Source organism: Vidua chalybeata, chromosome 3 (assembly GCF_026979565.1).
Source record: "Vidua chalybeata isolate OUT-0048 chromosome 3, bVidCha1 merged haplotype, whole genome shotgun sequence".
Classification (NCBI taxonomy): domain Eukaryota; kingdom Metazoa; phylum Chordata; class Aves; order Passeriformes; family Viduidae; genus Vidua; species Vidua chalybeata.
The window spans coordinates 101,069,939-101,089,707 of record NC_071532.1 but is presented as its reverse complement, the minus strand read 5'-3'; the positions used below and the strand labels follow the sequence as shown (position 1 = coordinate 101,089,707).

Here is a 19,769-nt window from a genome sequence, read left to right as displayed (position 1 = left end):
GTCTCCACCGGGCTGTTTCATTGTGAAGTATATAAAACCCAGTGACAGTGGCAGTGAACTTTTACAAGGTATTTCTTCTGATGACATGCTTAAAACTAAATCTTTTGTAGCTCTGACTCCAGAGGAACAGAAGGTTGTTGAACAAAGGTTGGAAAGAAGTTATGATTATGTACATTGCATGAACCTTACTCATGGAACTGGCTGAGACGAGCACTAATCCATGAGATGTGCTGATGATAATGTTTTACTTTTGGCATTATGCAGAGAAATACTGGGGTTTATGAAAAGCACTTCTGGTGCTTTCTTCTTTGTGGAAAATGAAGTAGATGTTCTCAGCAGCTGTTGTTACTTTACTTTGGTGTTCTCTTTTTTTCCAGGTATTTATTCAAGTGAATTGATGCTCCAGATGTTATATTCAGAAATCTTAACATTTCTGGACTGAGACTGTCAGATTTCTAAATCTTGCAGTCAGAAATCAGCTGTCCTTTTGATTTCTAGAGTAAAATTATTTTTCAGTCCATTTGTTCAGCCTGTGAAAAAGTGCATGTATTTTCTTTAACTTCTTTTGATGTGGACATGGAGGTATAATTTTAAAAAAGTAGTGATACAGTACTGCATTAACAGAATGTGTAATACGACTCATCTAGATTAATTAGAATATGTGAAATCATGCATGTAATTTCATTAATGATCCTGACTTATCCTTGCTTCAGTATCTTCCATGTAAATCAAATTAATCTAATAAGATCAAAATGATGTGTTCAAGTTTTAATGAAAGCCTTTAAATTATCTGTTACTTTGATAGAATGTCATGAAAGTACACTAAGGATCAGCTGTTCCCACAGCAATAGTCTTTTAGCAATATACTTTTATTTGCAGTTCTGTGTCTACGTTTCTGTAGATCTTCCCCCACTTCTATTTTTAGCAAACTTAACAGTTTAAGTTTATGAACTACCATTATGCTATATTGTTATAAAATCTGGTTTGAAGACTCCTTATTAAAATAAAGTGTGAAGACAAGTCCGTCTTTAAGTGTTTGACCCATGGTATTGTATCAGATTACTTTTAGTTATTTTATGCATTAAAAATTCCTGCTTAAATAATCAGTGACTGAAACCATATTATTGTTGTATGCTAATATATGCCTGTGATAGAATATTAAAAATGAAACTAAAAATATGACCTTTCCTCCTCTTCTATTTGTATTCATTTTAGTCTAATTTCCAGAATTAATAGTGCTCATTATACTAATACGTCTTTGCTTATTGAGAGGCCTGATACCCTGTTTTAAGCCTGATACGCTAATGCAGTTTCTCCCCATGCAGCCATACACTCTTACTGAGTGTAAAGTGGGATATCTGCATGCTGTTCTGAGAACTTGCTTAGTATGAAAGCATTACCTTTTAGAGCAGCAGCCTGAAGTTAGCCACCCACTAACGAGCTAAATAGAGCACTGAAATCAGTTCATGATATTAAATTATGCAGTTAAAATAATTGTTTAATTCTTGGTAAGTTTTTTTTTGAAATGCGGTACTAATTATAAGCTGCTCAGGATATGGTTGAAAGAACCTGGTGATTTGCAGACTATCCCTCCTTCCACTTCTCTGGAAATTTTAAAATAAATTAAAATGAGCTGAAGCATTTGCTAATGTCAGTTCTTTCAGTCTGTGTGATGTATCTTGTCCATGCTAAATAAATGAAATCTTAGTTGCAACATTCTAAATAAAAGTTAATGCCCATGTTAGCAGTCTTACGGGATGTTGCAAAAATTATAATTAAGAAAAATTGTATGAAGGTATATCAGTTAATTGTACACATTTTAAAAGAGTGAATGGGAAAACATGAAACAAAAAAGAGTTTTCATTCAGGTCAGTTTTCCTCTTTTTGCTCCCTTCACAGCCTGACTTGCTAATGATGGGAGTTGCATACCCTGTGGTGTTATTTTAACTTTCTCTTTATAGGTATAATTGAGGATCTGCATGCAAGCAGCTCTGAGCTGGTTTTCACATTGTGTTTGCATTCTTATATTCCCCAGCACTCCTTCTGTGCTGTGTTGTTTGAGCAGGAACACAGCAGTCAAGTTCATTTGTGCAGTCTCTAAACCAGTTCTCCTTTCAACAGTGCGTTTGTGCTCCGATCGACTCAGTCTCATCAAGGACTGTCTGGCTCAGATGTCAACAAACTATAAACAGTCTGCTAAGCTCCTGGGACTGGCAAACCTGCTAAGGGTTGCAGGTAAGCTGTGTTAATAAAACACTGAACTGCAGTGCAATGAGCATTTATGTTATGCTTTAGGACATTTGAGTTGATCATTAGAATATGCATTCAAAGATACCACTAAAAAGTTACCTGGAAGAGCAGTCATTGGGGAGGAATGAAGCATTTCACATAAGTAGAATATTTCATCTATAAAACAGCTGAAATGGTCAGCTGCTACGTTCTGCTAATACCTGAAATAAAAAATGCCATGTCTGATCTAGAGTTGGAGTAAAGGCTGATTTCAGACTGGAGGAGCTGTGGCTGAGAATATCTTGTTTTACAGTTAACTGGTAGTGAATTTACTGAAATTACTGTGACTGTTACTACCTCTGTAAATAATGAAGCCTGATTTAATAACAGTTGCATTTAAGATAAAGGGGGGAAAATAATCTGCAAAGCATGAATTTCAGCTGTTAGACTTCAGTCTATATTGCATGTATCTCCTTTATGCACTAAAAATAATGCATTAAGTTGAGTATTCATTTGAGGAGCTGAACATCTTTAAATATTGAATCCTGAGGATATTAGGGGGATTTTTAAATGTTTTTTTTTATAGCCTACCTAAAGTAGCCTTTTGATTTTTTTTTTAATTTTTGAAAAATACTTAATCAACGCAGTGTAAACACAATACTGCTGTGTTTTTATGATGTAGAAATAGAATATAGAAATATAAAATATTTCTATTTTATGCAGCCTGGCATATAAAATCAATGCATTCCAGCTTTGTCACTAAAACATGCCTGGCTAATTCTTTTCTCCCTCTCTATTTGTTAAATCATTTAAGATTTTTTTCTTACGTTTTCAGGAGGCTTAGTACTGGCAATTTTTTGCATAGTATTATAAATAGAGAGGGAGATACTTGAGACGGTTTGTGAGGTTGAGAACAGAGGTACGGAAATTAGGCTGTTGACCTCCCAAGATACCTTGGTCCTAAGGAAAGGAGTGACATGAAATGTCCTCACTCTGGTCAGCACAGTGCTGCTACATGAAAGATGGAGGAGGGGACAGGATGGTACTGTGTTGGTTAGCTGGATCCAATCTACATAATCCATATAAAAATTTGAGTGACAGTTGTTCTTGACTTCTTTTTCTTTGCTTGTAAGGCTTTTGGGGGAAAAAAAAAGTCTCTCTTATTGGTTCATATGACAAGATTACTGTACAACTCTTTCCTTCTCCTTTCTGCTTTGTCCCACGCACATCAAGTTAAAATGTGTGAATTTTTCTTAATATTCTGGGTTCTTCGTGCTAATGCTGCTGATTTTTGCTTTACCTTCTTTTTAAATCCAAGTGATTTTATTTGTGTGAAAGAAGGAAAACCAATATGCAGAGAGATTCTATAAAGCTTTGTCCAGTAGTGTTATCCTAGTGCCTTAGCTGTAGGATTTCCAGTGCCCTGGTATATACCTTTGAAAAGGGATCAAACTCATGGCACCCATCTTCAGAGACTGAAAAATGGCAGTCCCTGCATAGTATGTTGAGAACTTTAGGGAATTTGTATAGAGTTCATTGATACAGTAGTGTCTGTGTGCTAGTGTTATAATCAGAGTGACACCTACTGAGTCACCACTGAAAAGAGAGATTTAAGAGAGATTTAAAGCCAGATGATGAAATGGCCCCCCAATTCTTCTCTTCCATGCACTTAGCAGGCTAGAGAAAACCAGAAGATGAATGTGTGAGATTGTTAATTTTTAAACAGGTGAATGATTTAAAAACTACTCCTTGCTTTACTGGTGACATACTCATCTGGCAAGTGTTGGGCTCTCTGACTTTAGTGGTTAACCTTTGGGAGTAATGCTGATGGTTGTTCCTGTGGTAAGTAGGGAATTTTAGTAGTAAAATTGCATTTCAAGAGTGAGTCTTGGTAAGGAATTCACTGTTTAGACATTTTTCTCTTATGCTAAATATACAAGTAAGTTGGTCACTTTCAAAGTAATCTTTTGCTAATAGAATAATGTTTATTTATCTGAAAGGAAAATACAGCAAGACAACATTTTCAGTAGTGACTTTGTGTCGTATGGGATGTGATGAGTTTTTTTCAAATTTTGCTTTACATATGTAGTTTTAAGCTTTTGTGATTAAAAACCATTTCACTGTCACTGAAGGATAAATGGTTGCATTGCTTGTATTGGAAAGCTGTTATCTGTAGAGAACATTCATTTATGAGTAAGATATGGATTTGGTATGAGAATGCCATAGTTGTGAATTTTATCTAAACCTAATTGTTGAGATGGTCTGTTGAAAACAGATTTATTTCATTTTAAGAAACTCAGTATTTTTTTTAATGTTCTTGCTTGCTTGTTTTTCTGATTTGGAAGCTGTAAACAGCATACCACTGTTACTGCAAATTTTTTGTGCCTGACTCTCTAGCCATTGACTAGTATCCAGAAGATTACCCAGTAGCATACAAAGGAAACACGATTGTCATAGTTTCAAAGCATGCATGTAAATACAGTATTTTTCCAAATTATTTAAGAAAGGCTGTAGAGCGTTACTCTTTGGTCCTCTGTGTACCTCTGATAAATGATAGAATAGGTAACCTTACCCTAAATTTAAAAAGTCTTAGAATTTGAATAACTTGGTTATTTATACCTTTTAAAACAGATTTTAAGTGTAATGCTGGTGTAGCCTTAATCATAGTCTGTAATGAGGAGTGCTGTATAATTTGATGGTAGAGATTAAAAACATAAATTGAAACAAGACATGTAGAAATGGTATTTATGTATCTGTCAACTTGTAATTTAAGTTTCAGAATAACAATAATAATATTAATATTATTCATACTGTTTTTAATACAATGAAGAGTTATATTAGGACTTGGTAGCCCTGTTGTAAGTGTGATAACAAACACTAGTATTATTCCACAAATTACTTCACAGACAAAAGGACAGATCCTGCATACAGATTATAAGATTTTTGAATTAGTATATTTTATTTTAAACTTAATATTAGAAAAGGCAAACCTTCCCTGCAGTTCTAGTATGGATAGTCTTTGTTTGCAGGTGTAAAACTACTGGGAAAGGGTATCGTGGTTTCTAAACAGTTTCCGATGAAAGCAAATGGTTTTATTGAGGTATTTTGGGATGGGTCTGGATTTTGAAAAAGAGGATTGAACTTTATGGACTTAATGAAGAATTAGATAAAATGCTGCCAGGAGAAAGATTTTATTTTTGTCCTTAATTGGTTTTCACTGCTTACACAATTACCTTGCTCTATGAGGCACCTTTGCTGTTTAAGAAGTTCTGATTTTGTCCTCTGGAACATACTTACTGGTATTGGTTGTGCATATTTGAAGCTATAGTCCCTTCTGTTCCAAATCCACTTTGTAGAGTGTTGTCTTGTGTTTTGTCTGCTTAGTGGAGGAATTTGTTTCAGTATTTTCCTGACTTTGCTTCCCCTGCCACTTCACCGTGTATAATTACTGATTGGGAAGGCCTGCTTGCTGCATCTGTCCACGTCTATGTAAATTTTTTATGTGTGTGTCCATATAGAGGATAAAGCATATGCTGTATTTTATTATATGTAATAGATAGCCTATAAAATCCTAAGAACATACATATTTTAATTTAAAATCTAAAAGAATGCATTTATTGTGGATGCAAGGGTACATTGCACAGAGTCATTATTAAGGAGCTTTGTGAATTATGTACTCTGAATACAGTTGCTTTGAGAGCAGCACTGAAAGTGAGTAATAGAATTTATATTCATACTTATCAAAGTTAAAATCTTGCTTATGTAATGATATATCAGCTAGCTTCTTAATTGCTTTAAAGTATTTGATTAATTACAGTGAACTCTACTTAAGCCTCATGTCACTACCTCTGTAAAGTAAGCCCACAACTGTTATCTTAATTTCACAGATGGGTAAAGTGGGTGAGGAATAATGTGCTCAGCATGACAGCCAGAAAATCTACACATGCTCAGGGAGCTTGCAATCCTCACTTAATTTGTGTTCTTTGTTAAGAATGGGTGTGACGAATTCACTTTATGCAATTACTTGAGTAGATGTGTGCAAAAAAGAAAAGTAGGAAAAAAAGCTGTATTAGAAATCAAGAGCATCTTCTCTACACTTACTGTATGTCAAAAAGATCTACTGAGTGTTGGTCATTATTTCCTTTGTCAGGCTCTCTAGAAATGTTTCCATTATTCTCTTTTATCACAACTTTCTGTGGTAAATTTATTTAATTTTAATATCCATAAGGGAATCTATTAGCTTTAAACTTTGCTCAGATTCCTTAGTTAAAGCTTGTTTTTGAAATCCATCTTTCTTAACATTAACTTCCTTGCATTTGGGATTGACAATGTAGATGGCTTCTGATCTCCTAAATTTCCTAAATCACCTAAATCTAGGCAACACGGAATTTCTGAAGTACAATGTTTATATAATCTGACTTCTAAGTTTTAATGGCATGATTTCATTCAGGATAATGTTATTTTATCCACTCACAAATAGCTTGCATCTTACCCAAGGTATTTCAATAAGTTTTTTCCTTATTTAATCCAGATTGGATCCAAGCTTTTTAAAAGTATTTGAATATCCTTTATTTCTCAAGAAAAAAAAAAATCTATTATTTCTGAGCTTTCATGGTTTTTTCTCTTGTTATTTTTATTATAACCTCAGAATCATTCAGGTTATCCTCTTCTACTTTTCAGTTTCTGAATTTGATTTGGGTCTGTATGTCAGGTGTTATCATTAAGGCTTGAAGCAGAATTACTAATATAATATAATCAGGTCACCATTTGAAAAATTCTGTCATTACTATCTTGGTTTTAGTCATGGATAGCTGTCAAAATGGCGAGGGATACAATTTAGAATTCAAAACTTTTCCTTTCATGAGAATTTACTATTAAAATGCCATCAAATGTTGTGTTACAAAGCTGAAGCAGTGAGTTTTTCTATGTCTGAATAGAAGACGACGACTAAACTGCAGCAGTGAACATTATCAGCCCCTGCATGGTTAATGAAAGGTGTGTGGAAAAGGGCTTCACTCAGGGATTCACTGAGTAACACTGGAGCCAGTGGTTGTTCTCTGCCATAACAGTGAGTGCCAAGCTAATGGAAGTGTCAGTGAGTTATCCTTTTATTTTTACACTTGTGCTTTTGTAAAACATGCAGAGATATATCCTCAGGACCAGAGGTCCTTGGCTGAAACATTGGGGATGGGGGATTTGATACCATACAGCTGCTCAAGCACAGTTAAAGAAACCATTTCTTGGTCCAAATGTTCTTCCTTTCTTTCCTCAGTCCCACTGATTTTTAAGTGGACATAACTTGCAGTGATTATTTTGCCTGAAATCTGAGGGGTAATAGTTTGATTGTTTCTCTTGACTTTCCTTTGTGTCTGCTACTTAGTCAGAACTCTCTGTAGGAAGTCAAGCTGTCAGGGTGAAGTGGGCATCAGGAGGTGAGTGGCAAGTACGTGTCCCTCACTTAGAGAAATGACAGTTCACATTTAGCTTGTGAGGATAGAAGCACCTCTTTGTCATCTGTAATTGCTTTTGCCTGAATGAGAGGTTCCCAGGTTCCAGAGGGCATAATTTTGCAACAGGAGAGCCTTGAATGTGATTAATTTGCAGCATTGAGCAGTATATTGAGCAGGAGGCTGGAAGATAAAATATGGGAAGCTAACCTGTTCTCCCAGCTGAGTTAGTCATGATGTGCAGGGATTAGGGGAGCCTTGATTGAGTTCAGTAATTAGGGTAACTTCACTTGCCTGAATGTCATTGTAGTGCAACTGCTACAGCTTTCCTTTTGAGAAAGCTTTAAAAAGAAATTTGCTTTGTCCGTGGTGATGGATCTGCAAAGTGGAGCTAAAAATAACAGCTATGCAATTTAAGAGCATGTACTCTTTAAATGGTTTTCGAAACGGGATCTGATTTAACCTTCTGAAATATTTGCATTTCACAAGTTGTAGTAATACAGTTTCATAAACCAATGCCCTTTTCAAATTATTGTAACAACACTGACTGCATAAAATTGCTTTTAATAATAGAGGAGAAGCATGAGCAAGAAACTTGCATTTAAAAAATCTGCTTGTTTTTATTCTAAAAATTCTTTCCTAAATTAGTGGTTTATTTTTCCTGTGTGTGTTTTGTCACCTTCTCATAGAGTACATGGACATACATAGTGTTTTGAGCACAAGACTGGACAAACTAATGCCAGCAAATTGTTCACTCTAAATTGAAAAAAGCTTTAAAATTATAGATGACTAGAAAAGGGTGACAGGTATAAGTGTTATTTGTATTGACTTTAAGTGGCTTTGAGATGGAGAAGAGCTGTCTCATTAGATTTTCATCTGTGAATGTTTATCTATTAAAATTAATGTCAGGACATTTTTCTGCAAAGATTCTTGATGAAACTTAAGTCAGAAGGCTTCAATAGTGTCTGAAGTGTAACTTTTGATTCATAGCTAGTGGAAGAGGCATTGTCCAGAAGGTCTGGTGACTGAGATGGATGTATGGTATGGAAAAAGTAGTTTCAGTTCTACTCACTCAATTTATGAGGTTACAGATTTTTAGATGCTTACATTTTCTGCATCTTTAGATGTGCATTATTTAGAGCCATGAAGTGGCAGTTTAAAATGGGCCTTTGTATATTATAAGAAAACAAACATTTCAATTCTTTTCTTCTATTACAGTACATAGACTTTATTTTTTTTCAGTGTCAGGATTTTGATTTATATGTCACTTAGCTTAAATATCAGTTTTGATCCTTTGGCCAACACATAAATACAGTTTTCAAAACCACCTTTTTTTTAACCTTGACATAACATGCTAATTGGTTTGGGTTTTTTTGCAAGCTATGGTGCCAATGTTTTTTTAAAATACTAACTCCTTTTATTGTTTCCTTCAGGAAAACACAGATAATTTTATTTTTGTTTCAGTTTCAAGAGGGGCTTTTCATGTTGTGGTATATAGTTAATTTTTAAGAAATAAAGTGGCAAGCTTAAGTTAATTCCAATTAACTAATAAAAAGTTTGATTTTTTTTCTTACAGGAGATGATCAGATGGAAAGAAAAGGTCAAGTTTTAATCCTTTTAGTGGAACAGGCTCTCAGTTTCCAGGACTACAAAGCAGCTAGTATGCATTGCCAGGAGCTCATGGCCACAGGTGAAGTGAATAAATAACAAATGCATGAGGTGATGGAGGTGGAAATCTGTGTTGTGACTTTGGTCTTATTGTGAGGTGTGGTACTTCAGATTATTCAATTTCATTAAAATAGCATTTAGATCTTGTTAGTGGAAGTGCACTGGCATTGAATAGAGACACAAACAGCAAATACTGCATGGAATAAGTCTGTACTGAACTACTGGATAGTAACCTCAGGGAGCTTTTCTGTATGCCTCTGGGAGCCACAATTTCTACTTCTTTCCACACTGTATCCCTCTCAGATAGGTAAAACCTTGTGACTGCAGCTAGCAGGAAAGTGCAAGTCTTTTAGAACTCTACCTTTCTATCAAAACTCTTAAGGTATTTATATATTTGTGCTGTTTATATGATTTGTGTATGTGACAGTATGAGTGCAGGTAAAGGAAATACAGCCACTCCAGTAAGGTGTTCAGTATCATGCACTGAAATGAATGATGATTTTCTTATTGTAATATGTAAAAATACAGGATGTAAGCTTAGAGATGCCTGTTTTATTTTTATCTACAATATGATAAAAATTAGTCTTTTAAGTATTTGGTCAGTCTAAAGTTGACCTACAGCTCTGTTTTATGGAGCCTTTATGGTTCCTTTTTCAGGGCATGTTAAGCCTTGACTGGAATACCACATGCCCTTCTTTATCTCATCCAATAAGAATTAAGCATCTTCCTTTCACCTGTGATAGGAAGTCTGTTTTGTGTTCCTTTGTAGGCTATTCTAAAAGCTGGGAAGTGTGCAGTCAGCTGGGGCAGTCAGAAGGCTACCAGGACCTGGGGATGCGCCAGGAGCTCATGGCCTTTGCTCTGACACACTGTCCCCCCTGCGCCATAGAGGCACTGCTGGCAGTGAGCAGCTCATTGCAAACCCAGGTACCTGATTCTGGAGCTGCTTTCATCAAAGTTTGGTGCCTACCAAAGTAAAGGGGACTTGGGCTCATTTTCAAGTTTGTTCCTTTAAGTTCTACCCTCCAGTATGTTCATATTTTTTTTGCTCTGCTCTTCTACTTTCACTGTTCTATTTCAGCAAATGAGGTCTCTTTCTAAGCAGTTTTGTGTGATGAATTGGTTTCTGAAGTGCGAGTGCACTTGTGTTTTCTATCTTTAGTACTTTTAATTTCTTTATTGATTGCCTGATTTAAACTGATTTTATTTAAAAATGCAGTTGATGAAATTTTAAAGTATTTACCAGGTATTTATAGTTTGTAATGCAACTTCATTAAATGCCCACATAAATGTCTATTGAGAATTTATTCTATGATTTTTATGGTCTTTACCCAATATGCAATGAAATTATTTTCTCACAGATTTCAATGATGTTTTAACAGCTGCAAGAAGCTTTGTGTCTGAGCAATCTTTATTAACTCTGCAATGACTGACTTGATAGAATCACATGTTAGGTGTTGAGCTGATTGCAGTATATATGTGAGAACACGTAACTGTGGCATTTAAATACAACTTATGTCAAGGTGACATAGCAAAAGTTTTATTTGAAATTGAAGGGCAGTAATTTAGGTTGTCAAAATGTTAAATTTCTGTTCGCTGTAATTGTGGCTTGGCCTACATACTATGACTTGTTTGACTTCATAATTGTCTTAGTTGTTTAAGAGTTCACAGTGTTCTTAGATTTATAATTGTGTAATGGAAACGTCTTAGAGGTCTTTGGACACAGAATGTAAGAATGGGGGAGAAGAGAGTCATAGCTACAGTACATGTGCAGCCTGATTAAGGCAGTTGCAAGTGTATAGCCTTTTCCTTAAAAAATCCCCTGAATAGAAGTGTCTGTGAGAATACAAGCAACGTGTGAAGGTGGAAGTTCTGTGCAGAACTTCTGCTCACAAAGCCGCTGTCCTGTGAAACACTTGTCTTTGTGGAGCTGCCCAATGCCTCAGAGTCTCAGTTCAGATAACATATGTTTTCATGACATTTCTTTACTCTACACTGTACAGCACAGTACTTAATGTTAAAAAAAAAATCTTAGATTGTGAGAAAAACACTGCACAAAATTCACAGAGAAGGGAAGGTAATTTTGTCTAGCGACTCCAACAGTGAGAGGATGTCAGGAATGCTGTTTTCTTCTTTGCATCTTCTTCTGCCCCCTGTTCTATCATGGAAGCCCTTATGTCAGTTTTTTGGATTTCCTCTGAAATAAGTAATAATTCTTTCTTTGGCTTATTTGACTGGCAAAAGATAATAATTATTTCCTGTTTATAGATTCTTTATCAGGCTGTGAATTACCAGTTTCTTCCTTCTGAAGGACGTGAGAATTCCTGTATCTCTGGGCCTTCTTTGTTGATCACAAAGGACACAGAGGTAAGTTTTAATGTAATAATAACTTTGTTGTACATTACTCTGAAGAACGGAATTTGAGTTTTTAGCAACCTCTGTCTGCTTCCTAGATAGAATGAGCAACATTAGACATAAAGTACTTTCTGTTGTTAGATTAACTTCAAGGTTTTGCTTGTGTATTTATACTTTGTTCTCATTTTTAGTTGCTTTTTCCTACAGTCTTGGCACCATTGGAAAAAAACATAAACCCAGAGACAAGAAAAGTGAAAAAAACCTTACATTAAAATAGACAGCTATATTGGTTTAGTTTTTTTTTTTTAAATCTGTCCCATTTGCAAAACAATTTTAAATCTGAAATACATATTTAACAAAAAAAAGGTTTTAATTAAACTTACTTTTCTCCTTAGTTCTGTGCATCGTAAAGTTTATCACTTGTTACTTTATAATGTTCATACATTGCATGTGAAATTATTTTTATGTGTAAGAAGGAACATTGAGTGTTCCACAGGCAGGACAACAGGAAACAAGTAGTCTATTATTCTTTCTGCTTTTATGTCTATTATTTTATGTCTGTATATGTACAATTGCAAGTACTTTTCTCTCGTTAAAGAAGATGTAATTATTTATCTAGTTATGAAAACAGGAATTTTTTTCACACTCTTTGAAATGGAAAATTCTATATTTAATTTATTCTTTTCTCTGTGTTTTGTTTAATGAAATACGTGAGTGATAAATAAATCTAGGGGATCAAAAGCCTTAAAGAAATACAAGAAAGAGGAGATTAAAAGGGTGTGGTGAAAGAGGGAAGGAAAGAAAGAAAGAAAAGGTTCATTTTGCATAGGGTGGCTTTTTGAGAAATTATGAGAGTTCCAGCCTCCTTGGAGTATATGTCCATATTTTATGTATGGTTTTTATGTATGTACATGTGTATATGTGTGTATAAATACACACGTGCATGTATATGTATGTATATACATGCCTATATAGACATACATGTAGATGTATGTATTTGCATATATATAAAATAAATGACAGGAAGGTAAAATAGCACTACAAACAGTATTCAGAGGAAGAGGGCCAAACATTTTGTGTCTGTCAGAATCATCAATATGAAGAACAGGTCTGTTTCACTAGCACAAATGCATTTTATTTTCTGGAAATCCATAGATACATCTCTCTGAGTGGGAGGTGATTAAGTAGATGTTAATAAATTTGATATGGGTGTGGATGCATATGTTTACAATATTTTAATATCTATAAAAATTTGTCATGCATCACCTTTCATGTGCTGTTGTAATATATTGTGGCAGAACAATTAGACATGCATATAAATGATTCAGAAATTTATTCAAAGCTTTATCAGAGTTGAGTAAACTCACTAATTAACTTTGCTATCATTTCAGTTTGCATATTGGAAGCAATTTTCATTATGCTGGAAAATTGACATTCAAAAATTTCTCCAATATAGCTTTCATTTCCCCACCCCACTTAGCTGTGGTTGATTGTCTCTTTAGAATTCCAAGTAGATAGACAATTGACCTGGCAAATTCGTGTGTTGCTGCACTGAGGTGTATTTTCTTTAATAAGGCTCCTTGGTATGTCGTGTTTCAGGCTCCTTGGCATGTCATATTTTAGAGGAAATGAAGTTCTGGATATTTGCTAATTTTTTCCTTTTGTTATCTCCCAGTTGACTTAATAGGGATTTATATTTTTTTTCATTTCTTGGAATGACACAGGAGGATACATAGCCAAAAATTTACTCACTGTATAACTTCTCCTTTGTTACAAACATCTGCAGTGTTAGAAAAGCAATATATTCAATAACCCAGTTTTTCTGACTTCACTGAATCCCATAACTGCAATCCTTGTAGTCACACTTCATCTAATTCCCTGTGCTTCACCTTCATTGTCTTGCACAGAATTTTAGTTTCTTTAAAGAAAAAAAAAGCAAGTTAGAAGATCTTTTTCCCTTTTCTTGTATTCCTTTCATTTTCACTTACATTCTGATTAACTTACAGAATCCTTATTTCAGGGAATTGACAAATGTTTTTTCTCATTTACTGATGCCTTTTCAAATTGATGCTCTAAGTGTTTCTTATCCTTGACTTGATTAAGGTCTGGCATACATGTGTTTGGACGTCCCTTTTTCTATTGCATTCAAAATACCTATCTGTAACTCACTTTTGCTTTTCAAAGGATAATAACAACACTTCTGCTTTTCAAACCTTTAGTGACATTTTATATCCCTCTTACTTTTGTCTAGCATTGAATTTTTAGTCTCCACTACCATTTCTTCCCTTTACGTCAACCAACATCACCAGCTGGTCGTACTTTTTCATCAACTTTCTCTTGGCGAACTCTTCCCTAGTAATTTCTGAAATAATTTCATTTTCATTCAATTTTTCCACCAAATTATTTCCCCTAAAACTTGCAGAAATCTTGATAGGAGCTGGCTATAAATATCATAGACTGCTTAGAAATGGTTCATTTAATACTCCTGTCATATTGACTTCAGCATAACTTTTCTCCAAGTTTTTGGTGGTCCTGCTCTAAAGAAATTAATGAATGCTGTGATAAAGCTGCACATCATTATTCTGTAGGAGCTAGTGCATTTGCACAAGCTTTGTGTCAGCTTGTCACTGTTGTTTGAACTCATGGAATCTATTTGAGAAGTTATGCTGTGGAAGCTATCATGATTCCAGTGTGCCAGATTGTTTTTAAGCAAAATGTTAAGTTTCAACAATCCTCATCCTTCTTACTTTGTCATTCTTTTTACTTGTGTGTGCTACAAATGCCTAAAAAAACTAGTCTTGTGCTTCTCAACCAAAATATCTTGAGGAGAAGATTAAGCTCTTGATTAATGAAAAGCCTTTCAGAATACTAATAGTAAAATTATTAAATTCAAATAAAATGCTTAGATATGAGATGCTGTGTTGTGTATAATCACAAAACAATATTAATCAGTTGCCTTGTGAGTTAAATCTGAATTTATTAAATCTGCATAATACTTAAATTATGTTTACATCTGTTAGAAATCATTATTTTTTACATATCTGAATGTGGAAGCATAATTACTGTTACATGGCACATAACCCAAGAGAAATTAAGTTTGAAGTTTTTTAAAAATGAACTCTTGACTGAAAATTACATGTATTTTCTAGAGGAGAAATTAATATGTTCAAATTATAAGAATGATTTTCTTAAAGGCTTCTTAAAGAAAAGAAAATTCCTGATTAATAGAGCTTTAGTGTCTTTGCTTTTCCAGTTTTACCAGGCACTGTATCTGGGAAAAGACAGGGTCTCTTAAAATGTTTGTTTACATTAAATTGGTAGGTCACACGTTGTTATCACAGCTGGTTAGAAATGATTAGATAGTCATGATCAGTTATGCTCTTGTCCTTTAGCTGCTGCTCCAAAATGTCTCTGTCAGATCTGCAGTTGTTAAGCAGCTGTCTTCATTACTGCTGTGTATCTCAGGCAGTCATCAAAGGCTGTGTTTCAGCAGCTGAATCAAATGCATTGTGTCTGCTTAAGGCTGGGTTACTTCTTTTTTTCCAGTGATGGCCCTGGACATTCAGTGACTCTTGAATATTAGTGTTGTCACCTTGAGCTGAATCTTTTCCATAATCTCTCATTTAGAGTCTGGTTTATCATTGCAGGACTGGAGTTTTTACTTCCAGTGGTTCATAGCTGTAACAGACATTGAAAAAAAACCTAAAAATCCCTGATATAAAACCCTCCAAGGCACAAAAAAATGCAAGTAGGTTCTACATTAATATGTATTTAAAAGAAACTATTTTAAATTCCTGTTTGGCAATGGAAGTACCAAAAAGGGAAAAGGAAGACCTAATGTGTGATGCTCTGTTTTTGGGCAGACTCTGTTCTATCTCATTTCGTTTCCTTCATAGTTTTGACATAAAATGATTCTTAACATAAAAAGTGTATGCAGTGTATGGTCTTTGCAAGTTTTAATCCTTGCACCTTGACTAATTGTCATTAAGGACTAAAACCAATCCTAAAACCCATGCTGCTGTTGTTCTGATTTATTACTGTCTCTTGTGTGGCTTGTCTCAAAAACAGTTGGCTTTGTTATTTGTCCTCTCACATTAGACTGTTTGGAATTATATAAGGGTATGTAGGAGCAAGGGTGTATATAAACATAAAGATATGCTGTATATTTTTATATAAATATTTTAGCTGTTATTTTAGAGTAACATGATAAATCAGAATTTATTTGTTGTCTTTTTTTATACCATTTAGATTCAAGCAGATTTTCAATCTGGTAATTTGGCTGCTATTTAATAAGTTGTTGCCATTATTATTTTGATTTTAATCAGAAGTGCTTACTCTATAACGGATGTCAGGAAGAATTGATAGAAGAAAATAATTTCTCTCAAACACCTCTCAGAACCCCCAAAATATAACTTCTCCCTAAATATACAATTAAATCATACAATTAAAGTTGGTTTTTGAGATGAGATCTCCATCATTATTTAAGAAATAACTTCTTTTGTGAGAGACTGATTTGAGATAGCAAAAAGTTGTAACCAGTAAGTGTTGCTGCTCCAGGTACAGAGTAAAATGGCTTCTCAGAAAACAGAATTTCTATTTTTGCTGAAAAAACTGTAATTACTTGTAAGAGTGAAATTATTTTTAAACAAAAGTCAGTAGTGTTTATCTGATAGCAGTAGTGCCATAAGCATTAACACCTGCATACAGGTTAGCTCATTAGTTTTCATACTGCTGAAGGAAGCTGATTTAAAGAAAAGTGCTTTGCTCAAATGCAGTTGACAACTTGGGTGGGATGATTTTTTCTCGTTCTGTTTTAGTTTGGTTTAGTGTTGGTTTATTTTTCCTCCATGAAAAATCAGCTAGATGTGTCGCAGCATCTACTTGAAAATGGTGGCAGAGAGGAATTAGTATTCTGTATGTAGCATTTAAAATAAATTACAAGAAATTGTCTTACTAAGTACTTAAAATGGTTTGTTTAAAAAGCACATGAACAAGAAATTCTCCCCCCAGGGCACCAGACATAGGATTTTCAGTTGGTTTTAATTTTTCAGAGCAGCAAAAATTCTGACAGGTTGTACTTGGCATGTACATGGCAATGTGGTGAAGCGAGAGCTGAAATTCCCACTTTAGCCAGTTGATTCATTAGTGGTGCATCTGTGAAATGCACAATATGATTTCAGAAAAGATTAAAACAAGTGCTGTAGGAGGACTTAAGATGAACCTGCTACTTCAGTGGTCAGCTTGAGGCAGTAATTTACTGTACATTATAGTAAAAGGTACTAAAAATAAGGTTTTCTACATGAAATTCTACCTCCTTGAAGCTGATACGTTTTTCTTCTGAGGTTACAGTGGGATGTATTTCTCTTCAGCATAACTTGGCATCCTTTGGCTCTCATGTTTGAGGTTTTGTCATGAATTAGTAAGTCGTAAACTAATACTTCCCATGCAATTTTACTGGTAGAATTTTTCTGTTTCAATATAATTCAGTGTATGGTGAAATTAATAGTAGCATTGTTAGAGATAAATGTATGGCTGTTAAAGTTTGCTATATGGAGGAAAATATTTGGTTTTTGTTATGAAAACAGTGTGTGTTTACCTCAGTATGCTAATTATATGTTTATGAATAATATACATGCATTGTAAAGCATGCAAGTAACACAAACCTAAGAGAACTGGAATAACCCAGGTCAGACAGCATGTTCTGGGTGTTATTTAAATGCTTTACATAGGAAGAGCTGGTATAGGGAGCCCCATTTGTGGAACATGTCTCTACTTTCAAGAATGGAGTTATATGTGAGTTCATACTAAGTGAAGGTATATATGCATGTATTGCAGAAGCAGTTTTTGATTGAGAAAAGGCTGGGATTCTTGTAGTCTTTCAGGCTGGCTGTTTTTTCAGTATTTTGTGTGCCAGCTGCAGAATTACAAAACTTGATGATACTTAATCAGTTGGTCTAGAGATGTATATTTACATCTCTACCATTTCCCCTATTGAGAATTCAACTTAATTAATGCTACCTCTGTAAAAATATAAGATTTTCTCTAGTATCAGCTTTCTTGAATTACTGAAGATTAACTTTATTATACTCAGTCCTCATGTTTGTAGAGAGGTGATTATTTTAGTGGTAACATTCAACATTTATGTAGAACATTGTCATTATAAACTTTGGAATTAAAACTAGTGCTGTCTGTTATGCTCACATAACTGAGCAAGGGGCCAAATGTTCTGCTGATCACACCGCTTACTTCACAGTGAAACTCCTAAATCACTTTTTGTCGTTTGCTTATTTTTGGCAGCTGCTGCCTGAATTAATTAATGGTCATTCAAATGTGTTATTAATACAGTGTGTCTGAACTCAAATGCATTTGTTTGGCTTTAGGTCACTAACCTAATTATAGCAGGAGCCTAACCCCCCTGCATTGTGTGTTGGATATGTCACAGGATGAAACCAGCGTCTCCTCTGGCCAGTCTGCCGATTTGTTGTACTGGACGACATCCAAAACCATGAAGGTGTTGTCCAACACAACTCTGACTACCAAGGCCATGCTGCATGCTGTCAGTGATGGGCAGTGGTGGAAGAGATCCTTAACTTATCTGCGACCATTACATGTAAGGGATTGCTGATGTGTCCCCAGATGTTTAGACATTTGTGATACATTGGTATAATAACTCAACTCCTGTTAGGACCTGATAGCTGAACCCTCAAATCAGTAAACAAACTACAGATATCATGGGACTGTTTGCAAGGAAATTCCAGTGAAGGAAGGGGTCTAAAGCTGTTTTCTAGTCTGTTTTCTCCTGTTTTCTTAGCAAAGGCCTAATTGAAATTTGGCAGAACTTCAAAACTTTGGGGAACAAAGCACAGTAAAGCCCACTCTTTAAATACTGTCATCTTGTATTCAAAGCTATTCCTTTGCAGTTTCTTGTTTCTACTTTCTCTGTTTCAGTGACTTTTCTATAATGTTTGTGCCACTATTTTCTGTGATACTACTTTTGAACATGATTCTCTTTCCTTTTTTAAGAATACTGGACTTCATTCAGACTGTATGTAAGATGACTCCTTTGTTGCTCCCCACTGAATTCAATCTTTTCATTTACAGTTGTTTCCCTTCTGCATAGTGTTTACAGCATTTTTATGAGCTTTTTTTACAACTAGGATCAACTATACTTGTTTTTCCCAGGGCCAAGAATTTGGAGATGTATTAAAAAGTGGGTCTGGAGAAAATGCTACTGTGGAAAAACAAGGCTGTCATCCATTTTATGAGTCTCTAATTGATGATCCATATGTTGCAGAAGTAAGTTACAGTTATAGAAGTCCAGAGTTTTTGTTGAGATCTTATATCAATTGAAAATACAGAGTTTTTGATTATATTCTGTGCCATAGTAGAAAAAAAAAAAGAAACAGAATTAAACAAAGGAAAGCAAATAGAGGAAATGAGGTAAGGAGCTGCATGTGATGCAAGTGATCCAAATAAAAATGCAGGTGCAGAGTGCATGTGTCGGTTGTCTTTTTACTTCCAGCCTGAAGTCAGCTATGGAACATACCAGAACAATTCTTTGGAAAGCTTTGCAGAAGTGTTGCTGAGAACAGGGAAACTCGCAGAAACAAAGAGTGAAGGAAAAGACCTACTTCCAACTACAGAAGGTATGGACATATTGTATACATGCACTCCATATATAGTAAATATAGAAGTGTCTGTGGGTGGGTTTAATTATGGAAAGTTGCACAGAACTATCTGAAGTATTGTCTGCGTGTTTTGCATGAATTGTGATCTGGTTCAATGGCTCTTGTTGGTAAGAAGTCTTGTCAGAAGTAACTGCAGAGTTTTCAATGGAATTGGTGACTTTAAGAGGAGTTGCTCAGCAAAGACTAGAAAAATGAAAGTCCTTTTTAAATAACCAGAAAGTGTTATTTGGGGGTTGGTAACGATAGGAGGAGTTGTTGAAGGTTTCCTGAATATTACCATGTATAGGTAATGGGAATTTGCAAGCCAGTGTGAGTTTCTTCTCTGTATGCCTGCATATTCAGTTGTTCAGATTCTGTGCCACTGTTATCCAGGTTTCAATAC

At 34.9% G+C, this 19,769-nt stretch overlaps 1 protein-coding gene across 2 annotated transcripts in view; it reads left to right on the top strand.

The window, feature by feature from the left end:
* NBAS (NBAS subunit of NRZ tethering complex) overlaps window positions 1–19,769 on the top strand; it is a 159,517-nt gene that overhangs the window by 56,444 nt on the left and 83,304 nt on the right. For both annotated transcript variants that reach the window (XR_008429863.1, XM_053937943.1), the window contains exons 32-38: window positions 2,122–2,235; window positions 9,253–9,366; window positions 10,114–10,271; window positions 11,613–11,711; window positions 18,142–18,309; window positions 18,882–18,995; window positions 19,222–19,345. Coding sequence is in view for 1 of the 2 variants with exons in the window: in XM_053937943.1 (XP_053793918.1) it covers window positions 2,122–2,235; window positions 9,253–9,366; window positions 10,114–10,271; window positions 11,613–11,711; window positions 18,142–18,309; window positions 18,882–18,995; window positions 19,222–19,345 (891 nt within the window). In the remaining variant the exon portion in view is untranslated. The remainder of the gene's footprint in view (window positions 1–2,121; window positions 2,236–9,252; window positions 9,367–10,113; window positions 10,272–11,612; window positions 11,712–18,141; window positions 18,310–18,881; window positions 18,996–19,221; window positions 19,346–19,769) is intronic.